Here is a 23,585-nt window from a genome sequence, read left to right on the forward strand (position 1 = left end):
TAGGTCAGGGTGACAGATTTGGGCTGGTGGTTGTGAGTATGGAGCTAGGTCAGGGTGACAGATTTGGGCTGGTGGTTGTGAGTATGGAGATTGGTCAGGGTGACAGATCTGGGCTGGTGGTTGTGAGTATGGAGCAAGGTCAGGGTGACAGACTTGGGCTCGTGGTTGTGAGTATGGAGCTTGGTCAGGGTGACAGATTTGGGCTGGTGGTTGTGAGTATGGAGCTGGGTCAGGGTGACAGATTTGGGCTGGTGGTTGTGAGTATGGAGCTAGGTCAGGGTGACAGATTTGGGCTGGTGGTTGTGAGTATGGAGCTAGGTCAGGGTGACAGATTTGGGCTAGTGGTTGTGAGTATGGAGCTCAGTCTGCAGGGCTGGCCATCTTAGGCTGGTGGTTGTGAGGATGGAGCTTGGTGAAGTTGGCCATGAGAACCTGAAAGCCTTTGCTTAATTATTGGAGCTTTAAGCTAACGTGTTTCACCGTGCGTATGCATCTACTCTTGTGTGGTGGACATTGGTTGATGTGGTTGTACCTGTTGTTTGTGAATACTCCAAGTAAAGATGCCCCATGAGAACAGGCTTGTGAGTTAGGGTTCCCTTTTGAGTCGATCAAAATTTTCCTGCCAGAAATTCCACATGACGACACTAGATATTGAGTAGCTGGTACACCTGACCAGAACACCTGGACATTCATCTGAAATAGGTAGCAATTTGAAATGGCCTAGTAGGAAAGCTCAAGCTGGTCACATGGAGCCTCTGAATGATTTCAAGAGAAGTTGAAGTGTGTTAAACCATTTTAAGACCATGCACGAGCGCCAGTTAAATCAACACATGGGGGGGGTTTATGGCAAGAGCAGCTTCCTGTCGCGTCTTCAGTTACTACAGATCTGTCAGACTTCCGACAATTGACAGATTTCTACCTTTTTGCTTCGATTATTTTTTCAAGAGTTGGACGTGCACAGCCATCGTATGCAGCTTGTGTTCTTCTTCCATCCTCTTTGTCTCTCTGTCTTGAACCTGGCAGTTCAAACCCTCCATCACCTTGCTCTTCCATGAGTCTCGATCATAGAGAGAAACAAATCACCCTGACAATCCTGGCATGACATCTGAGAGCGACACCATGCCAGGAGTGCCAGAGTTGATTGACTCCTTCGTCCTCTCCCACATGCTGGCACGATCATGGAGATAATTCACTTTATTTATGTTTGTTGTTACCTGTGCAATCGTGTTGAATTACCATTTGAATTTTTCCACCATTTTCCCCTCGAACCCCCACCAGCATGGATATTACCAGTGGCATACTTTTAAAACTTGTTTATGCCTCGATGTGCATAACAATTACCTCTACCAGCGAAGGTGGACAGAGGCTATGTATTCACTGGGCAGTTTGTCAGGTTGTGAGCAGGATATCTCAAAAAGTTATGGACGGATTCGGATGAAACTTGGTGGAGAGGTTGAGCGGATTCGGATGAAACTTGGTGGAGAGGTTTATCGGATTCGGATGAAACCTGGTGGAGAGGTTGAGCGGATTCGGATGAAACTTGGTGGAGAGGTTGAGCAGATTCGGATGGAACTTGGTGGAGAGGTTGAGCGGATTCGGATGAAACTTGGTGGAGAGGTTGAGCGGATTCGGATGGAACTTGGTGGAGAGGTTGAGCGGATTCGGATGAAACTTGGTGGAGAGGTTGAGCAGATTCGGATGACACTTGGTGGAGAGGTTGAGCGGATTCGGATGACACTTGGTAGAGAGGTTGAGCGGATTCGGATGGAACTTGGTGGAGAGGTTGAGCGGATTCGGATGAAACTTGGTGGAGAGGTTGAGCGGATTCGGATGACACTTGGTGGAGAGATTGAGCGGATTCGGATGACACTTGGTAGAGAGGTTGAGCGGATTCGGATGGAACTTGGTAGTGAGGTTGAGCGGATTCGGATGAAACTTGGTGGAGAGGTTGAGCGGATTCGGATGAAACTTGGTGGAGAGGTTGAGCGGATTCGGATGAAACTTGGTGGAGAGGTTGAGCGGATTCGGATGAAACTTGGTGGAGAGGTTGAGCGGATTCGGATGAAACTTGGTGGAGAGGTTGAGCGGATTCGGATGACACTTGGTGGAGAGGTTGAGCGGATTCGGATGACACTTGGTAGAGAGGTTGAGCGGATTCGGATGGAACTTGGTAGTGAGGTTGAGCGGATTCGGATGAAACTTGGTGGAGAGGTTGAGCGGATTCGGATGAAACTTGGTGGAGAGGTTGAGCGGATTCGGATGACACTTGGTGGAGAGGTTGAGCGGATTCGGATGACACTTGGTAGAGAGGTTGAGCGGATTCGGATGGAACTTGGTACAGAGGTTGAGCGGATTCGGATGAAACTTGGTGGAGAGGTTGAGCGGATTCGAATGAAACTTGGTGGAGAGGTTGAGCGGATTCCGATGAAACGTGGTGGGGAGGTTGAGCGGATTCGGATGAAACTTGGTGGAGAGGTTTGAGCGGATTCGGATGAAACTTGGTGGAGAGGTTTGAGCGGATTCGGGTGAAACTTGGTGGAGAGCTTTGAGCGGATTCGGATGAAACTTGGTGGAGAGGTTGAGCGGATTCGGATGAAATTGGTGGAGAGGTTGAGTGGATTCGGATGAAACTTGGTGGAGAGGTTTATCGGATTCGGATGAAACTTGGTGGAGAGGTTGAGTGGATTCGGATGAAACTTGGTGGAGAGGTTGAGCAGATTCGGATGAAATTGGTGGAGAGGTTGAGTGGATTCGGATGAAACTTGGTGGAGAGGTTTATCGGATTCGGATGAAACTTGGTGGAGAGGTTGAGTGGATTCGGATGAAACTTGGTGGAGAGGTTGAGCGGATTCGGATGAAACTTGGTGGAGAGGTTGAGCGGATTCGGATGAAACTTGGTGGAGAGGTTGAGCGGATTCCGATGAAACGTGGTGGGGAGGTTGAGCGGATTCGGATGAAACTTGGTGGAGAGGTTTGAGCGGATTCGGATGAAACTTGGTGGAGAGGTTGAGCGGATTCGGATGAAACTTGGTGGAGAGGTTTATCGGATTCAGATGAAACTTGGTGGAGAGGTTTATCGGATTCGGATGAAACTTGGTGGAGAGGTTTATCGGATTCGGATGAAACTTGGTGGAGAGGTTGAGCGGATTCGGATGAAACTTGGTGGAGAGGTTGAGCGGATTCGGATGAAACATGGTGGAGAGGTTGAGCGGATTCGGATGAAACTTGGTGGAGAGTTTGAGCGGATTCGGATGAAACTTGGTGGAGAGGTTGAGCGGATTCGGATGAAACTTGGTGGAGAGGTTGAGCGGATTCGGATGAAACTTGGTGGAGAGGTTGAGCGGATTCGGATGAAACTTGGTGGAGAGGTTGAGCGGATTCGGATGAAACTTGGTGGAGAGGTTGAGCGGATTCGGATGAAACTTGGTGGAGAGGTTGAGCGGATTCGGATGAAACTTGGTGAAGAGGTTGAGCGGATTCGGATGAAACTTGGTGGAGAGGTTGAGCAGATTCGGATGAAACTTGGTGGAGAGGTTGAGCGGATTCGGATGAAACTTGGTGGAGAGGTTGAGCGGATTCGGATGAAACTTGGTGGAGAGGTTTATCGGATTCGGATGAAACTTGGTGGAGAGGTTGAGCGGATTCGGATGAAACCTGGTGGAGAGGTTGAGCACATTCGGATGAAACTTGGTGGAGAGGTTGAGCGGATTCGGATGAAACTTGGTGGAGAGGTTGAGCAGATTCGGATGAAACTTGGTGGAGAGGTTGAGCGGATTCGGATGAAACTTGGTGGAGAGGTTGAGCGGATTCGGATGAAACTTGGTGGAGAGGTTGAGTGTGTGACAAGGACGAATTCATTAGATTTTGGTGAAGATCTGGATTTTTTTTACCACTGAGTGATCGGGTAAAAACAATAAATAACATGATATATCAAAAAATTATGGACGAGCTATGACAAAACTTGGTGGATGAGTTGGTTAGGTGATAAGAACAAGCCGATTAGATTTTGGTTCAGGTCCGAATCCAGATCCGGCCTATCAGTGGGATACAAAACATAAATTGTTCAGCCCGGCGGAGGTGTGCGCTCTACCGAGTGCTGTTCTAGGTCTTGTTACATGAAAAAAAATTTGGTCCCCCATTATTCTAAAACCCACAGGTGTGCAAATCTCACCTCGGTCTGTGGAGCAAATACCCGAACCTTTCACTGCAATCCCCTCCTGGTTCATTTTTCAAAATCTCTGCTGACCGCACACCTCCCCTCTTTTATTCCTCGCTTCTCCCGTCAATGGAACAGCCTTTCAAAGGTCTTGTAACTTTTCAAGCAAGTAGTGCACCGCTTTCTCTTGTCATCCCCTGTCCTGACCCATGATCTTTATTACCCTCGTTAACCTTTCCTAACCCAACCATCTCACTTGCAGGTTAGTATGTCCTACCCTCTGTATTTCTCTGTATCTCTATCTCGTGTGTGTTTGGGTGTGTGATGTGTGTATTTGTGTGTATGCTTGTATGTGCATATGGTGTGTGTGTGTATGTATATGTGTGTATGTTTATGTGTGTGTATGTTTGTGTGTGTATGTATGTGTGTGTGTGTGTGTGTGTGTGTGTGTGTGTGTGTGTGTGTGTGTGTGTGTGTGTGTGTGTGATGTATGTGTGAGTGTGAATGTTTGTGTGTGTATGTGTGAGTGTGTATGTTTGTGTGTGTATGTATGTATGATGTATGTGTGAGTGTGTATGTTTGTGTGTGTATATGTGTGTATGCTTGTACATGTGTATGTTTGTGTGTGTATGTATGTTCGTGTGTGTATCGAGTGTGTGTGTTATTGTGTGTATGTGTGTTCATTCCTATCATTAATACATCTATTTATTGCGACGCTGTCCCACTGCCAGTTAATACCATCCGTCACCTCGGTCTTCCATGAGCCTCGATCTTGTAAAGGAAAATAAAACTAAAAGGAGCTGGAAGGAGTTTCATGAAACAGGAAAATACTGCAAGTTCTGGGTAATAAAAGGAGAGGAGATAAGAAATGACAAGATGCTCTATTGATGTATTTCTGGCCTTCCAGACAGTTGGACTCAAAAATGTTTCGTCTGAGTCTGCCTGTTGGAACCTTCATCTTATCTACTGTTCCCATAATCTCCCATTTTTCCACTCTCTTTAATCCCTTTCTTTCCTCTGTTTTCTTTCAGAGAATATCTCCTTTCATCTTGACATCACATTGCAGCACTGGTGGATTTGATATTCACAGAATAAAGATGCCAAGACAGTAAAAACAAGTGTTGAACTGAAAGGCAAACTCGTCTCGCTGCACAAGTAGAAGAGAAAGAACAGCACAAAATGGACCCTCAGGGAATAAAGTATATCTTTCGCCAATATGTATCATTTTCGTTCTGATGAATCCAATACAGTCGTGGCCAAATATATTGGCACCCTTGCACTTTTTTCAAAAAATGCACCATTTCTTCCAGAAAATTGTTGAAATTAAAAAATTATTTTGGCATCCACACATGTATTTCTTTAGTTTGCAGCGGAACAAAACAAAAAAATCTGGAAAACTACTAAACCTTAGCTTATTCCACACAGAAATACTAAAATGGCCCGGACAATATTATTGGCACCTTTTAGAAGTTGTAAGAAATAATTAGATTTCATGCCGGTGATTCTCCTTTACTTTGGAATTTAACTCACCTATGGAGAGTTGTAGGTGCCTGCTATGTAAAAATCACTTATTCAACCAGTTTGAATGGAGAAAAGGAGTCATTCTGCTGTTTTGTGTCACTGTGGGTATCGCAATGAGCATGGAGATAACAAAGAAAAGCAGAGAATTGTCTGAGGAGGTCAGACACAAGATTGTAGCCAAGCATGGACAATCTCAAGGCTACAAGTCCATCTCCAGAGACCTTGATGTTCCTGTGTCCACCGTACGGAATGTTATCAGGAAGTTTAAGGCCCATGGCACTGTAGCCAACCTCCCTGGACGTGGCAACAAGAGAAAACTTCATCGAAGATTGCAGCGAAGGATTGTTCGAATGGTGGAGAAAGCACCTCGATCAACTGCCAAACAGATTCAAGCTCACCTTCAGAACAAGGTACGACAGTTTCAATTCACACCATCCATCGCCAACTCAATGAAAGAAGGTTCTATGGTAGGAGACCCAGGAGGACCCCACTGCCGAAAAAGCCCGACTGGAGTTTTCCAAAACACACCTGAACAAGCCAAACTCCTTCTGGGAGAATGTCCTGTGGACAGATGAGACCAACTTAGAGTTTTTTTGTAAGCCACATCATCTCTATGTTTAGAGAAAACAAAATGAAGCCTTCAAAGAAAAGAACACCTTCCCTACAGTCAAGCATGGAGGAGGTTCAGTGGTGTTTTGGGGTTGCTGTGCTGCCTCTGGCACTGGGTACCTTGAATGTGTGCATGGCCTCATGAAATCAGGGGATTACCAAGGCATTTTGGAACGCAATGTTCAACCCACTGTCAGAAAGCTGGGTCTCTGTCGAAGGTCATGGGTCTTGCGGCAGGACAATGTCCCCAAACACACATCAAAAAGCACCAGGGAATGATTCAAGACAAAATGCTGGACTGTTCCGAGGTTGCCAGCAATGAGTCCAGATCTAAATCCCACTGAACACCTGTGGGGAGATCTGAAAATAGCAGTTGAGAGAAGGCACCCTTCAAATGTGGGATAGCTGGAGCAGTTTGCACAAGAAGAGTGGGCCAAACTGCCAGTAGAGAGGTGTAGGAATCTCATTCATGGCTATAGGAAGCGCTTGACTGCAGTTATTTTGTCCAAATGTTGTGCTACCAAATATTAAGTCTAGGGTTTCAATAATTTTGTCAATGCCATTTCTTTTTATTTTCTGATTTAAAAGGATAAATTAAGTAACAGTGAAATAAAGAATTGTGGAGACCAAATACTTTTGTCAATTTCAACTTATTTTGAGAGAAAATTGTAAGTTATTTGAAAAAAGTGCAAGGGTGCCAATATTTTTGGCCACGCCTGGAGATACTAGAACGACACTTTGTAGAAAGCATACCTCCACCTGGTTAGCCATATCACTCAATGGTGAAGAATCACTTTAAAAAATTATACTCGCTGGATCCGGATCTTCACCAATATTGAATCGATTCTTCCTTGTCACACACACAACCTCTCCACCAAGTTTCGTCCAACTCCATCCATAACCTCTTTGAGATATCCTGCTTTGTATCGTTTTCAGCCCTATCTCTCAATGGTGAAGAATCACTTGAAAAATTCCAGTATCCGGATCCGAATCCCGATCTTCACCAAAATCTAACCATTTCGTCCTTTCCACATACGCTACATCTCTGCCAAATTTCATTCGAATCCGTCCACAACTTTTTGAGATATTATGTTCACAAACGGAAAAAGACAGACAGACAGACAGACAAACGGACATACAGACAGGGATGAAAACATAATCTCCATCCTCCTTTGGTGGTGCAGGTAATAATGCCATTTAGATTATAATCAATTACAATTTTGGTTGTTATAAATCGTATGTACAGTATATGGCTCTACAGGTTAACTGCCCATTTACCAGATAACTCTTATTTTGATCTTTCTGAATTATAGATTGTCCATATAGGATAGGTGTAAGGCTACACAAGGAACTTGATACAGGAGGAGGCCATTTGGCCCATCATGCCTGTGGTTGAACAATTAATCATAAATAGGACAATATCGGTTATTTACTATTTTAATTTCAATGTTGGGTCTCATGAATCATACAGGAAAGTTCTTAAGATATGTTACTCCACATGTGACTCAATATGTTACGATATCCATATGTTATTCGATTTGTTGTTGGACTAAAACAACCAATTAGATTTTTGAATGTGCTCCTCGATTACAGGAGGGAAGAAAGAAAAGAAAAAGAAGGCCAATAAAAAGGATGAGAAGGAAGACGATGAACTTGAAGAGATCGAGAGAATAGTTGAACCACAGAGTCAAGGTGAGAGGGGGTAAGAGTGAGGGTGGAGTGCAGGGAGGGGGGAGATTTTATATATATATATATATATATATATATATATATATTATTTATATAGTCTCGCTGCGATTGCCTCACCACACGTCGCTACAGAGGCACGGGCTTGTTTTAACTGAGGATACCTGTATGCAAATTGCTGTGTTGTCATGATTTACACCATTCTTCATGCAAACATTTCTTTTGAACAAATTTATTTGTCGTATTGGTGATATTACATTTTATCGGCAATTTAAGTTTTATTTTTTTATTATTATTATTAAAAAGAAGACCCCTTAGGACACACATGGGAGGGGTAGGTGCAGTCGAGAGGTTTGGTACGATTTCATAAAAGTTTGAGGAGGTAGTTCAGTGGCAACACAGACACTGCACACACACACAGTATGTTTGACCAAATGCTTTGATTATGGATAAAAATTAATGGAAAAGTTGATTTGATAGCTCAACATGGTATATATAATGTCAAGATGATTGGAAGCACTGATTTCTACAAACAAGGAACATGACAGAGACTCATTGATTATTTTTGAAAACCTTCACAAGACGAATGGAAATTCTTTAATATCTGTAAAACGTTATTATGTAACACATTGCTTGCTATTTGCATGGAACGTACTGCATTCTCATTTTATTTTTTGTAACCTTTTTTTTCAGGAAATTAAGTTTATATTTATCCTTACTATAATTAATTAATGGACCGGTGTGTGTTTGCTTGTTTAAGTTTTGTTTAAGCCTATGTTCAATTAGAATGATGACTGACGGACTGACTGATGGACTGATGAACGGACAGACTGACTGACTGACGGACGGATGGACTGACGGACGGACGGACTGACAGATGAACGGACGGACTGACCGACTGACTGACGAATGTTGGATGGACTGACTGACGGACTGACTGACGGATTGACGGACTGACTGACTGACGGATTGACGGACGGACTGATGGACGGACGGATGAACGGACAGACTGACTGACGGACGGACGGACGGACGGACTGACAGATGAATGGACGGACTGACTGACGGACTGACTGATGAACGGACAGACTGACTGACAGACTGACTGACTGACTGATTTTCAGATGAACGGACGGACTGACGAACTGACGGATTGACTGACTGACGGATGAACGGATGGACTGATGGATTGACGGACGGACTGACTGACGGACGGATGAACGGACAGACTGACTGACTGACGGAAGGACTGACTGACTGACGGACTGACGGATGAACGGACGGACTGACTGACTGGTGGACTGGCGGACTGACGGAATGGTGGACTGACGGACGTCCGGGGTTGGACTGGTGGACTGACGGACTGGTGGACTGACTGACTGACTGACGGATTGACGGACGACGTGCCATTGCATAAGCTCCCTGAAACTACATCCAGGTGAGCTAAAAAGTGGTTGGCTTAAGATTATCGGGTCTTGAGTTTGAGCCCCTGTCGCTTCATTAAATAACACCAGGTGGGTTGACCCTGCCTGTCGTCCTGCCATCGTCGGCGAAATGAGTACCGTACAAGCTTACTGGACACAAGGGGCACTGCATCACCGGCACAGCGGCACTCCCACTCTCCCAGAAACGGTGCATCCAGCAGCCAGAGGCTGCATACGAAATGACGACAATAATAAGTGTTACTCATTCTAACGAATCATTCTTCCTTCAACATTTGTTTCTTCCAGAATGTCCTACAATGGGGTTGGAATCAAATCGTGTTGAAGACTACCAGATGCATGCGTCCTCTCTCATGCGCTACGGTCTTGGGGCACATCGGGCTCGCCTCAATATCCAAGTAAGACCTGCTGCTGGCACTCGGTGCCTCCTTTCTTCACATCCTCTACCACCTTGATGCACACCAGAACACCTGCATTTTTTTTCCCCGTTTTTCACCTGCATTACCTGTCTCATTACCTGCATTACATTACCTGTCATTATCTGTTTCTGTCCCAGGCAGGCATCATAGACGATGACATGTATGATGGTGCTTGGTGTGCGGGCACCAGCGATCATGCCCAATGGATAGAGGTGGACGCACGACGTCTCACTCGGTTCACAGGTGTGGTCACCCAAGGAAGGAACTCACCTAGCAGGTTTGGGACCGAGAAAGCAACAGCAGACCATCATCTATGATAAAGATAATGTGCAAACCGAGGCTTTCATCTATCTATAATTCCAGTAATCTCTGTGTGTATGTTTGTATGTTTGTATGTTTGTATGTTTGTATGTTTGTATGTATGTATGTATGTATGTATGTATGTATGTATGTTTGTCTGTGACCGCTGTTTCTCGACAACTACCGGTCCGATATACTTGAAACTTGCCAGGTATATTGCTGGGGACCCGAGGATGTGCCTTTTCAAGGTTTCATATTAATCGGAGAAGTAGTTACCGAGCTATGTCCAAAAAACGATTCAACCAATCAGAGAGCAGCGAGCTATCACGTGTGCCGAACGTGGCGAACATACTCTGCCTCGGACGGCACATTTGAGAGCGTATTCATTTATTTCACGTTGGAAAACTATGTTGCCGTTAAACTATGTTTTAAAACTAATTAAAACTAATTTGCGATTCATCGTAACTGCGATTTGCGACCTTCCGGACAGTGAAGACTTCACTTCCAGCAGCCAATCACAGAACGCTTTGTTGCGTAGGCGTGGCCGATGTGAGAGCGAGCCGAGCCCAGCGCGTGCGCCATTACGGTTCGTAATTCGATTTCTTCCGGAGAAAATAATAATTTCTCGATTTCTTATGCGCATTATTTCTCCCAATTCAGTCAGAGCGAAGGGCGGAAGCGAAGAGCATTGTTTTTTTTGTTTACGGGCGTACGGGCGTACGGGCGTACGGGCGGGGTAGAGCGTACGGGTAGCGTTTTTTTTTTTTTTTGGCAAGGAACGGGCACCCACGTACGGGCATGCCCTAGTCTATCTATAATTCCAGTAATCTCTGTGTGTATGTATGTATGTATGTATGTATGTATGTATGTATGTCTGTGACCGCTGTTTCTCGACAACCACGGGTCCGATATACTTTAAACTTGCCAGGTATATTGCTGGGGACCCGAGGATGTGCCTTTTCAAGGTTTCATATTAATCGGACAAGTAGTTACCGAGCTATGTCCAAAAAACGATTCAACCAATCAGAGAGCAGCGAGCTATCACGTGTGCCGAACGTGGCGAACAGACTCTGCCTCGGACGGCACATTTGAGAGCGTATTCATTTATTTCACGTTGGCAAACTATGTTGCCGCTATGTTGGCGTTAAACGATGTTTTAAAACTAATTAAAACTAATTTGCGATTCTTTCGCTTTCCTGCGCGTTTGTGCATGCTATGGCGATTTCTTTACCAAACTCCGCAAGCCGTTCGCTTTGGACCAAACCATTTCATGTAAATAGAGGGGGGGGATTGTCACCGTACTCGCAAGCCGTTCGCTTTGGACCAAACCATTTCATGTAAATAGAGGGGGGGGATATAATTTTAGATATCTATCTATAATTCCAGTAATCTCTGTGTGTGTGTGTGTCTGTGTGTGTGTATGCGACCGCTGTTTCTCGACAACTACCGGTCCGATATACTTGAAACTTGCCAGGTATATTGCTGGGGACCCGAGGATGTGCCTTTTCAAGGTTTCATATTAATCGGACAAGTAGTTACCGAGCTATGGCGATTTCTTTACCAAACTCCGCAAGCCGTTCGCTTTGGACCAAACCATTGCATGTAAATAGAGGGGGGGGATTGTCACCGTACTCGCAAGCCGTTCGCTTTGGACCAAACCATTTCATGTAAATAGAGGGGGGGGGGATTGTCACCGTACTCGCAAGCCGTTCGCTTTGGACCAAACCATTTCATGTAAATAGAGGGGGGGGATTGTCACCGTACTCGCAAGCCGTTCGCTTTGGACCAAACCATTTCATGTAAATAGAGGGGGGGGATTGTCACCGTACTCGCAAGCCGTCCGCTTTGGCTTTGCGAATGGACCAAACCATTTCATGTAAATAGAGGGGGGGGGATATAATTTTAGAGATATATATATAGTACGGGCATGCCCTAGTAGATATAGTACGGGCATGCCCTAGTCTATCTATAATTCCAGTAATCTCTGTGTGTGTGTGTGTGTGTGTGTGTGTGTGTGTGTGTGTGTGTGTGTGTGTGTGTATGTGTGTATGTCTGTGTGTTTGTCTGTGACCGCTGTTTCTCGACAACCACGGGTCCGATATACTTGAAACTTGCCAGGTATATTGCTGGGGACCCGAGGATGTGCCTTTTCAAGGTTTCATATTAATCGGACAAGTAGTTACCGAGCTATGTCCAAAAAACGATTCAACCAATCAGAGAGCAGCGAGTTATCACGTGTGCCGAACGTGGCGAACAGACTCTGCCTCGGACGGCACATTTGAGAGCGTATTCATTTATTTCACGTTGGCAAACTATGTTGCCGCTATGTTGGCGTTAAACTATGTTTTAAAACTAATTAAAACTAATTTGCGATTCTTTCGCTTTCCTGCGCGTTTGTGCACGCTATGGCGATTTCTTTACCAAACTCCGCAAGCCGTTCGCTTTGGACCAAACCATTTCATGTAAATAGAGGGGGGGGATTGTCACCGTACTCGCAAGCCGTTCGCTTTGGACCAAACCATTTCATGTAAATAGAGGGGGGGGGGGGGGATTGTCACCGTACTCGCAAGCCGTTCGCTTTGGACCAAACCATTTCATGTAAATAGAGGGGGGGGGATTGTCACCGTACTCGCAAGCCGTTCGCTTTGGCTTTGCGAATGGACCAAACCATTTCATGTAAATAGAGGGGGGGGGAGATATAATTTTAGATATATATATATAGTACGGGCATGCCCTAGTCATTACAAATGGGAGATTAGTTGTTGCAAAATGAATACAGGTGAGGAATGGTTGGGCTTATATTGGATGTGGAGACAGATGGACTCCTCTTGGACAGAAACATGGATAAGCTTATGTCGAACAATAAAATGTGTGCTTAAATGGGACAGGGTGATAAATGGATGGAATGATGTGGGACAGGGTGTGGATATGGATGGACTTAAGTGGCACAGGGTGATGGATATGGATGGAATGATGTGGGACAGGGTGTGGATATGGATGGACTTAAGTGGCACAGGGTGATGGATATGGATGGAATGATGTGGGACAGGGTGATAGATGGATGGAATGATGTGGGACAGGGCGATGGATATGGAAGGCATTAAGTGGGACAGGGTGATAGATGGATGGAATGATGTGGGACAGGGTGTGGATATGGATGGACTTAAGTGGCACAGGGTGATGGATATGGATGGAATGATGTGGGACAGGGTGTGGATATGGATGGACTTAAGTGGCACAGGGTGATGGATATGGATGGAATGATGTGGGACAGGGTGATGGATATGGATGGAATGATGTGGGAGAGGGTGATGGATATGGATGGAATGATGTGGGACAGGGTGATGGATATGGATGGAATGATGTGGGACAGGGTGTTGGATATGGATGGAATGATGTGGGACAGGGTGATGGATGGATGGAATGATGTGGGACAGGGTGATGGATATGGATGGAATGATGTGGGACAGGGTGATGCATATGGATGGACTTAAGTGGCACAAGGTGATGGATATGGATGGAATGATGTGGGACACTGGGACAGGGTGATGGATGGATGGAATGATGTGGGACAGGGTGATGGATATGGATGGAATGATGTGGGACAGGGTGATGGATGGATGGAATGATGTGGGACAGGGTGATGGATATGGATGGAATGATGTGGGACAGGGTGATGGATGGATGGAATGATGTGGGACAGGGTGATGGATATGGATGGAATGATGTGGGACAGGGTGATGGATATGGATGGACTTAAGTGGTACAGGGTGATGGATATGGATGGAATGATGTGGGACAGGGTGATGGATATGGATGGAATGATGTGGGACATGGTGATGGATATGGATGGACTTAAGTGGTACAGGGTGATGGATATGGATGGAATGATGTGGGACAGGGTGATGGATGGATGGAATGATGTGGGACAGGGTGATGGATATGGATGGACTTAAGCGGGACAGGGTGATGGATGGATGGAATGATGTGGGACAGAGTGATGGATATGGAAGGAATTATGTGGGACAGGGTGATGGATGGATGGACTTACGTGGGACAGGGTGATAGATATGGAAGGAATTACGTGGGACAGGGTGATAGATATGGATGGACTTACGTGGGACAGGGTGATGGACATGGAAGGAATTATGTGAGACAGGGTGATAGATATGGATGGACTTACGTGGGACAGGGTGATAGATATGGAAGGAATTACGTGGGACAGGGTGATAGATATGGATGGACTTACGTGGGACAGGGTGATAGATATGGAAGGAATTACGTGGGACAGGGTGATAGATATGGATGGACTTACGTGGGACAGGGTGATGGACATGGAAGGAATTATGTGAGACAGGGTGATAGATATGGATGGACTTACGTGGGACAGGGTGATAGATATGGAAGGACTTATGTGGGACAGTGTAATAGATGGATGGACTTATGTGGGACAGGGTGATAGATATGGATGGACTTACGTGGGACAGGGTGATAGATATGGAAGGACTTATGTGGGACAGTGTAATAGATGGATGGACTTAGGTGGGACAGGGTGATGGATATGGAAGGACTTACAGTCACGTGAAAAAGTAAGTCCACCCCATGTAAAGTTTTGACTTTTTCAACATATTTCAACATACAGCTATTTGATCTTCATTTCAACAATATTGATAGATAAAGATGATATAATATAACAAATATCATGAAACATTTACATTTTGTAGTCCATTGTATAATTTAAATAAACATAAATGCAAATTTCGTATGTGGAAAAGTACACCCCATGAAATGTTTTTAAAATCTTTTTAACATATGTGGACATATCAATATTTTATCTTCATTTAAACAGTATCTATAGATAAAGGTGATCTTATTGAACAAAAAACAATGAAAAATTGACTTTGCAATAATTTATTCAACAAAAAATTGTTGCACAGCATGCACAATTGCATGCACAGCTCGTTTCAAAATCCCCCCATAACATCTCGATGGGATTTAGATCCGGGCTTTGACTTGACCATTCCAGAACCCTCCATTTCTTTCTTTTCAGCCATTCCTTGGTGGATTTCCTGGTATGTTTAGGGTCATTGTCATGTTGCAAGGTCCACCTTCGGTTGAGCTTCAACTTTCCAACAGATGGCCTCACATTATCCTCAAGCACCCTCTGGTACAATGAAGAATTCATAGTGGATTCTATGATGGTAAGCTGCCCAGGCCCTGATGCAGCAAAGCTGCCCCAAACCATAATATTTCCACCACCATGCTTTACAATTGGTATCAGGTTCTTGTGGTCAAATGCTGTCTTTGGTTTTTGCCAAACATGTCTTCTGGTACTGTGGCCAAATAGCTCTACCTTTGACTCATCTGTCCAGAGCACATTGTTCCAGAAGTGCTGGTCTTTGCCTCGGTGTTCATTGGGCAACTTTAGTCTTGCCCTGATGTTCTTTCTGGACAGCAAAGGTTTCCTCCTGGCACACCTCCCATGTAGATCAAATTTGTGCAGCGTCATTCTAATGGTAGACTCATGCACTTTGACATCAACAGTGGCAAGAGCTACCTGTAGGTCCCGTGATGACATTCTGGGGTTCTTCGAGACTTCTTTCAGCATCTTGCGGTCTGCTCTCGGGCTGAACTTGCTGGGGCGGCCTGGCCTGAACAAGTTGGCAGTTGTATGGAATCTTCTCCACTTGTAGATGATCTTCCGGACAGTCGAATGATTGATTTCAAATTGTTTGGAGATCTTTTTAAATCCCTTCCCAGACTCGTAGGCATCTATAACCTTCTTTCTGAAGGCCTCAGAGAGCTCTTTTGATCTAGGCATGGTGATGCCGCACACTTCAACAACAAAGAGCACACCAAACTAAATGTCTGAGGTTTAAATAAGACAGGTTCCTCCAAGATCCTCTCTAACGATGTTCTAATCATTTGCCCCTGAACTGGTGCAACTGATTCTAATTTTAGGTATTTGAAGTAGTGATAAATGTAAGGGTGTACTTACTTTTTCCACATGCGAAATTTGCATTTATGTTTATTTAAATTATACAATGGACTACAAAATGTAAATGTTTCATGATATTTGTTATGTTATATCACCTTTATCTATCAATATTGTTGAAATGAAGATCAAATAGCTGTATGTTGAAATATGTTGAAAAAGTCAAAACTTTACATGGGGTGTACTTACTTTTTCACGTGACTGTATGTGGGACAGGGTGATAGATATGGATGGACTTGTGTGAGACAGGATGATGGATAGACCAATTTTGGACAGGAGATAGATGAGCTTGCATTGCATTGCACAATAGATAGGTAAACTTTCATGGCACAGGGAGAGGTCCTCAATCTGCTCCATGAGAGTCCGTCCATCTCCTCCTACAACATAAGCCTAATGTTCTCGGATGGCTGGTTGGAGTGGGGAGGTGGATGGGGAGGGGAGGCAGTGAAGGTGAATGATGGGCAGGTGAAGATAAATAATGAAATGAAGGCGGAGTTGGGAATAACGGTTCAGAAATGTATTGTTTCATATTAAAAGAGCTTACATTGGCCGTGTTTAAACTTTCCATCGGTTATGTTTATCTGCCCTGCAGACATGACTGGGTGACTTCTTACAAAGTACTCTTCAGCAACAACAGCCACAGTTGGATTCCCTACAGTGAAGATGCGAATGGAGAAGATAAGGTAAAACACAACAGGAGGGCAGTGAGGGGGAGGAGGTTAAGGGGAGGGGGTTCACAAGGACTCTGACAATGGAGATCAAGCTTGGGATGAACAAAGTTGAGAATATTTGGCTTTGGTTTCAAAATACCACTTTTAATGAATGTTGTCGAACCAAATTGGCCTGTTTGGTGTTGCCGTCTGAGCTTGTGGTAGATGGATAATAATAATAAGTGTGACTCATTCATGACTAACAGGTAAATGACTAACAGGGAAATGACTAACAGGGCTAACCCCCGCTCTCGCAGGGAAAATGGCCTTTTAAAATGCATGTTGTTGTTGTTGTTGTGTATTCATGACGCTGAGATCCCAGATTCGAATCCCACATCCTGTGCTGGCTTGTCCATCGTCTACTAATGTCATTTCAATTTACGTAAAAGTATATTGATAAATATTAATCCACATATCCTCAAGTGATATAGGTATAAGCTCTGCCATGAGCATCAGACATTATCATCACATACTAAAATACACCATTTGTGTCTGTCTGTTGAATTTTTGATGCCAATACATTCCGTCCTTACTTATCCAATGTCAACCAAACTGGACAGAATGACCAAGGGTTACATAATGAAGGTTGTAGCGTATTCATTTGCCCCCCTCCCCAAGGGGGTTTTCTCCCCCGAGCGGGGTTTCCCCGCCATTGCCGTCAATGGCATTGCGTGTTGAGGTGTATATCCATATTAAGTTAGCTTTATCGTGGCGTTTGTCCAAAGAAGAAGATTTATCGTGGTGTTTTTCCAAAGACGCTTTTAATAACAAAATTAATGATAATCACATATTATTAATGTTATTACAAAACAATATTAATACTAATAATGTCCCACTTCCCCAAGGCGTTTTTTCTGCAGTGATAACGTGTTTAAATAGCTTATAATTACTAGCAACGGTACCCGCCCTACGGGCGGGGCTTCAATTGGGAAGTCGAAATGAAAAGGCAAAATATCAGAAATTGAAGGCAGAAATTTTTTTTTTTAAACGATTCATATAAACATCCGTCAAATCATATCACACGTAAATCATCAAAATCAAAACAGTATCTTTAGAATTTCAATAAAAGCCACATCACTGTTCATATCACTGTGAATTGTGATTGTGTTTCATTGTGATGTTTGTGCGGCGACGGGCGGTGTGTACAAAGGGCAGGGACTTAATCAACGCGAGCTGATGACTCGCACTCACTGGGAATTCCTCGTTTGTGGGACACTGTCTCAAGCCCCAGTCCCCATCACGGATGGGGCTCAACGGTTTACCCGAACCTGACGGCGAAGGGCAAGGTACACGCTGGCCCGTCCAGTGTAGCGCGCGTGCGGCCCCGGACATCGAAGGGCATTAAACGTTCATTAAACATTAAACGTTCATTAAAGGATTACGAAACGAAAAACATTACGAACTTACGTTCACACCGTCATGTAAAACACTACCGTGAACACATACATCGTCACAACATCGTCACAACATCGTCACAATGAGAACATCGTCACAATGAACGTTATGCAAACGCGAATGTTATGCGGGAGTCCAAACCTGAGAATGCTGGAGACCAAAGCTGAAATTGGGAAAACTAAATAGCCTATTTTACTCCCAGGGGTCCCAGGATTACCCACCCAAAATATCTTTGCGGTCGGTTCAGCAGTTTTTACGGTACCTTCGAACAGACAGACGGACATTTGGTGAATTATAGTAAGATTATGGCGTTTCTGTGGGAGCAACGGCTTGTACAGGAAGAAAAAATATTATAAACCACAAACACATATGCCTAGCTTTTTAAACAGTCGCTGATGCTCTTTATAACACTAAATGAAGAAATTTGGAGGAATCCCGACATCCGTCAAGTAAGGTTTACTTACAGAACTGAGTGAAGATCTACTGTACTCTATATAACCCACATATGTTGGGTTAACAACATGGCCCTTTCTGCCACTACCGTGGCATTTTTCGTGGCGAACTTTTGAAACTCGCTCCTGCTGTTTGATACGAAACTGAAAGGGAGAAGCTCGGGGTGTGCTCATTTACCAAGGAGCTAGCTAGCGCTTGCCAAGCCAGCCGTTCCTTAACGGTTTTGAATGGAGTGCTTGCTCAAATGCTTAAACCACTTGGTGATCTCTCCACAAGAACCTTGGTAAATGAACACACACCCAATGTTCTTGAGACCCGACCATAGATCGACTGTAATCTATATATCCCAAAGAGGAATGACTCTTCCTGCCCGTCTGCAGGTGTACTTGTAAATAAAATAACAATATGAATGAGTCCATTGATTCTAAATGTCATAACAAACACTGTGAGTGCATTTAAGATCCCACACCTGTACAAAGCATTCTAGGTATTTATTAGGTGGCAATAGAGGCTGGCAAGCCTTACTTACAGTTCAGTGATGCATGTCTGTAAAGCACAAGTATGTTTGAACAGTGTTAAAGATTTACAAACCCAAGTGACCTTTGCACAGTGTCACTTCTGGGGGTGATCAGTGGGATACTTTACAAAAAGCTCTCAACTGATGACTACCAGGTACCATCTGATCTGACCAATCAACAACTGAGAAATAACTTCTTCCCCGGTCACCTTAAAAAAAAAAATCGCACCTTCAACTAAAAGCTTACATTTACTGTTTTTCATTTTGATGTACCATACTCTTTACAGAGATCTAGCAAGTTGCCCACAAGGGATTCTAAACGGGATAGGGATGGGGGAGGCAAAAACGTTTGTTTCCCACATCTTGATATCGTTTGTTTGCCACAAACAAGTCCCATTTATTGCCACATCTGATACAATTCAATTGCTCTAATGGCGGCGAGGTGTTCCATTTGAAACTTTTTGTACGATATATGTAGCTTTTTGATGCTTAGGGTCCGTAATAAAAAAATGTATTGGTGTCAAAGCCAGTGACCAATTGCAAATTAGTAGTAGGATTGGTGGAGCCGAAGCCGTTTTTTCGCAAGGGTTATATTGGGTGGTTTGCCATTGCCTTGCCAGCGTTGTTTGTCGGTGCAATATGCTTTTAAATGCTGAGTTTCAAACCAGGAAGCGGCAGGTACCATTTTAATGTCTTTCATGTTACTTGGCCAGGGTTTGAATCACCATCTTCCCAGACACAGAGTGGACACACTACCCATTATGGCACCGAGTTTGGTAAAGTTCAGATACAGCAGTGGATTATTGGAGAAGCACAAGTACTGTACGTGGAAAAATATCTAGAAACCACAGTTGGACCATGGCCATCGATGTGGTGAACTGTCTGAGAGAAGTTATTTTGATGATGAATGTTACTCTGAGAAGTTAGTAAAATCTCACATCTCACCCCATGTAGAAAATAAGGTACACAGTATGTCGTACGTGAGTATATATATCTCAACATATATTTATATATATATATATATATATATATAAATAATAATGATAAGGGTCCACCCACCTGAGTTAATACTGGGTGCTTCTAACCAGTATTAACTCAGGGGGGTGGACACTTATCCAACCAAGATATTCTAGTTTTGTACTTTTAATTAATTTTATGAAATTTGTAGAATTTGTTTTTCACTTGTAAGTTGTGTGTTACAATGTGTAAATAAGGGTGCAAAAAGCCTGTTTTAATGCAATTTAATTCCAGGCTATAAGGCAACAAAAGGTGAAAATTTTGAAAAGGTGTGTAGACTTTCTATAGGCACTGGATACATATATATATATATATATATATATATATGTTCTTTTGTTCTTTTTGGAGGAGTGGGAACTCTGGAGCTTTGGAGTGTGGAGGTGTGGGAACGGTGCAGCATGCACTGAGTGCATGCTCAGTAGCATTGGCAGCAGGAAGATACAGGTGGCGACATGATCAGATGCTGGCGGTGGTGGTGCAGATGGTGCAACAAGAGGTGCTGAGATCGAGAGAGAGAAGAGTGGAGAAGGGGACTGATGGAGGAGAGGTGTGGTTTGTCAAGGAGGGCCAAGTGGTAAGAGGTGGAAAGAGGAGGAGGTGGAAAGCAAGAGGGCTGTCAGATGCTTGTGATTGGCAGGTGGTGGCAGACCTAAAGCCACAATTGGTATTCCCAGAGGAGATCTGTGTGACAAGGTTGCGGCCTGACATTGTCATTTGGTCAAGTGCAACAAGACAGGTCATCTTAGGGGAGTTGTCGGTACCTTGGGAAGAGAACATGGAGGAGGTGCACGAGAGGAAGAGAGGAAAGTACAGTGAGCTGGAGGCAGAGTGCCGGGAGAAGGGTTGGCGAGTTTTGTGTCAGCCATTTGAGGTGGGGTGCAGAGGGTATATTGGCAATTCCTTTTCTGCATTTCTTGCTAGGCTGGGAGTGTGTGGGACAGAACGAAGGAGGATGTGTGACAAGGTGGCCCAGGTTGCCTTGAAAGGCTCATTTTGGATATGGAGGAAGTTTATGGAGGCACGTCAAACGGTGTAGGTTGGTTGTTGTTTTTTTTGTTTGTTTTTTTGTTACCATTATTATTTCTTATTTTGTGTATATGAGTGAGTGTGTGAGGTTGTGTTTTTGCATGAATTATTTTTTGCATGAGTGTGTGTTTTTGTGTGTTGAGTGGTGTATGATGTAAGGGTAAGCGGTTGGTTGGTTGGTGTTGTGTGTGTATGTGTGTGTATGGGTGTGTATGTGTGTGTATGAATGATCTGGTGTGTTTTGTTGGTGTGTGGTGAAGGGTATAAAGGTGGGTGTTTGAGTGTTCCACCATGTTTGTTTGGTGCTGTGGATTCTGGATGTGGAGGTGTTATTGTTGTTGTTCGCACTGGCTGGGGGTGGGGGTATGTACGCATCCAGGTGCAGTTGCTGCATGTGGATGTGTATGTGACCCGGCTGGCCCACCTTAGCTGACCGTATCGAGGTTGAAGGGCCGAAACTGGATTATGCTGAGGACCTCGACTGAGGACCCGGTCAGTGCGGCACACTTGTGACCAGGTGTGTTTTGAACTTATACATATATATATATATATATATATATGTATATTCATGTATATATGTATATGTATACACATGTATATATGTATATGTATATATATATATGTATATTCATGTATATATGTATATGTATACACATGTATATATGTATATGTATATATATATATGTAAATACATGTATATATGTATATGTATATATATATGTACATATTGTTATGTCGGTGGGGTAGAGGAATGTCTAGAGTCAGGTAGATCTGAATAGGTAACATGCTTCGTCTGTCGCGATAAGGAGTCTGCCCTGTAATAAGTTCTGTGTGTTTAGTCCGGTTTGTCGGGTAAGAGAATACCTGTGAACATACCAGAATGTTCGTGTGCTAGGTAGTTGTAGGGATTAAGATAACAGCCCTTGTGTGTCACACCTTTGTCCTTTTTTTTTTTTTTTTTTGTATACAGAATCGAGGCTCGTGAAAGAGCTAACATTTATCACACAAGCAAATCAAACAGTCAAACAAACAAAGTATATAAAAAGGGGAGTGGTAGACAAGGTGGGGAGAGAAGGGGAAGCACATAAACACAACATTTGAGAGCAGGGACATCAGGAATGTGTGGGAGGGAGAGGGCTTGGGGGGAGGCGGCGTGGGAAGGGGGGTGGGAGAAGTATAAACACAAGGACACCAAGGACTTCCAGGAAAGAAGTTGGTATTTCAAAAAAGTGGATTTGGGGTGAAATTAGCGGGGGTAGAAAAGATCAAGGTTTTGGATGGGGGAAGATAAGAGATGGTGGTGAACAGCTGTTTTAAAGACCTGGAGGGAGGAGTGGGATTGAAGAGAGTGAGGTAGTTTGTTCCAGAGGCGGGAGAAAAGAGGAATGAAGGAGTGAAGGTGAGCAGAGAGTCTTGATTTTGGCAGTTTAACCATAAGAGGGTTGCAGGCAGATCTTGTGCGACCTGTAGGAATATTTGGGGGACAGAGCCCAGAGAGAGCTGGAGGAGCAAGGCCGGAGAGGAGTCGGTAGAAGACAGAAAGACCACCAACCTGCCTGCGGTGAGTAAGTGAAAGGCCCTCGGAGGTAGCTTCATCACGGGAGATTCCAATGATTCTGAACGCTTTGGTTTCAACAGCGTGAAGACGAGCTAGGTGTGAGGCAGGAGCACCAGCCCAGAGGAGAGAGCAGTATTCCATTGAGCTGTGGATGAAAGCCTTGTATGTCGTGAGGAGCTCAGGTGTGCCAAGGAAGGACTTCGCACAACGGAGGATGCCCAGTCGGCGAATGGCTTTGGAGGCCAGATTTGAAATGTGGTTTTCCCAGGAAAGATCATGGCAGATAGTGAGACCCAAAAGCTTGAGTGACAGAACTTCTAGGAGAGGATTATTCAGAAAGTGGATGGGAGGGTTGTCCAGTCGGTCTTTTCGGAGAGACATCATAAAAGTGTGAGATTTGTCAGGATTGAAAGACATGTTCCACTTGTTTGCCCAGTCTGTGATTTTGTCCAGGTCTGCAGAGAGTGAGGAGGCTGCAGACTGCCGATGTGAGGGATGAGGAATGGAGCGGCAGAGAGTGGAGTCATCAGTAAAGAGATAGAGAGGATTTTCAAGAGAGTCGGAGAGATCATTGATGAAGACCAGAAAAAGCACAGGGCCCAGAACACTGCCTTGGGGAACTCCAGCCTGAACAGGAAGAGAGGGAAACCCATTCAGGGCCACACGTTGACTACGACTAGAGAGGAAGTCCGCCAGCCATGCGTGGAGATTTCCATGGATACCAGAGGAGGAGAGTTTGGTGAGCATAGCGGGGTGCCAGACCGTATTGAAGGCACGTGAT

The 23,585-nt window shown here is 44.3% G+C and overlaps 1 protein-coding gene across 1 annotated transcript in view; it reads left to right on the plus strand.

Annotated features, from left to right (window-relative positions):
• Positions 1 to 23,585, plus strand: part of LOC137413232 (inactive carboxypeptidase-like protein X2) — a 68,838-nt gene that overhangs the window by 24,518 nt on the left and 20,735 nt on the right. The window contains exons 2-5 of the mRNA XM_068098630.2: positions 7,880 to 7,978; positions 9,703 to 9,812; positions 9,971 to 10,110; positions 16,721 to 16,811. Of these exons, the coding sequence (XP_067954731.2) occupies positions 7,880 to 7,978; positions 9,703 to 9,812; positions 9,971 to 10,110; positions 16,721 to 16,811 (440 nt within the window). The remainder of the gene's footprint in view (positions 1 to 7,879; positions 7,979 to 9,702; positions 9,813 to 9,970; positions 10,111 to 16,720; positions 16,812 to 23,585) is intronic.

Source organism: Myxine glutinosa, chromosome 1 (genome assembly GCF_964187855.1).
Source record: "Myxine glutinosa chromosome 1, kmMyxGlut1.1, whole genome shotgun sequence".
In the NCBI taxonomy this organism is placed as follows: Eukaryota; Metazoa; Chordata; class Myxini; order Myxiniformes; family Myxinidae; genus Myxine; species Myxine glutinosa.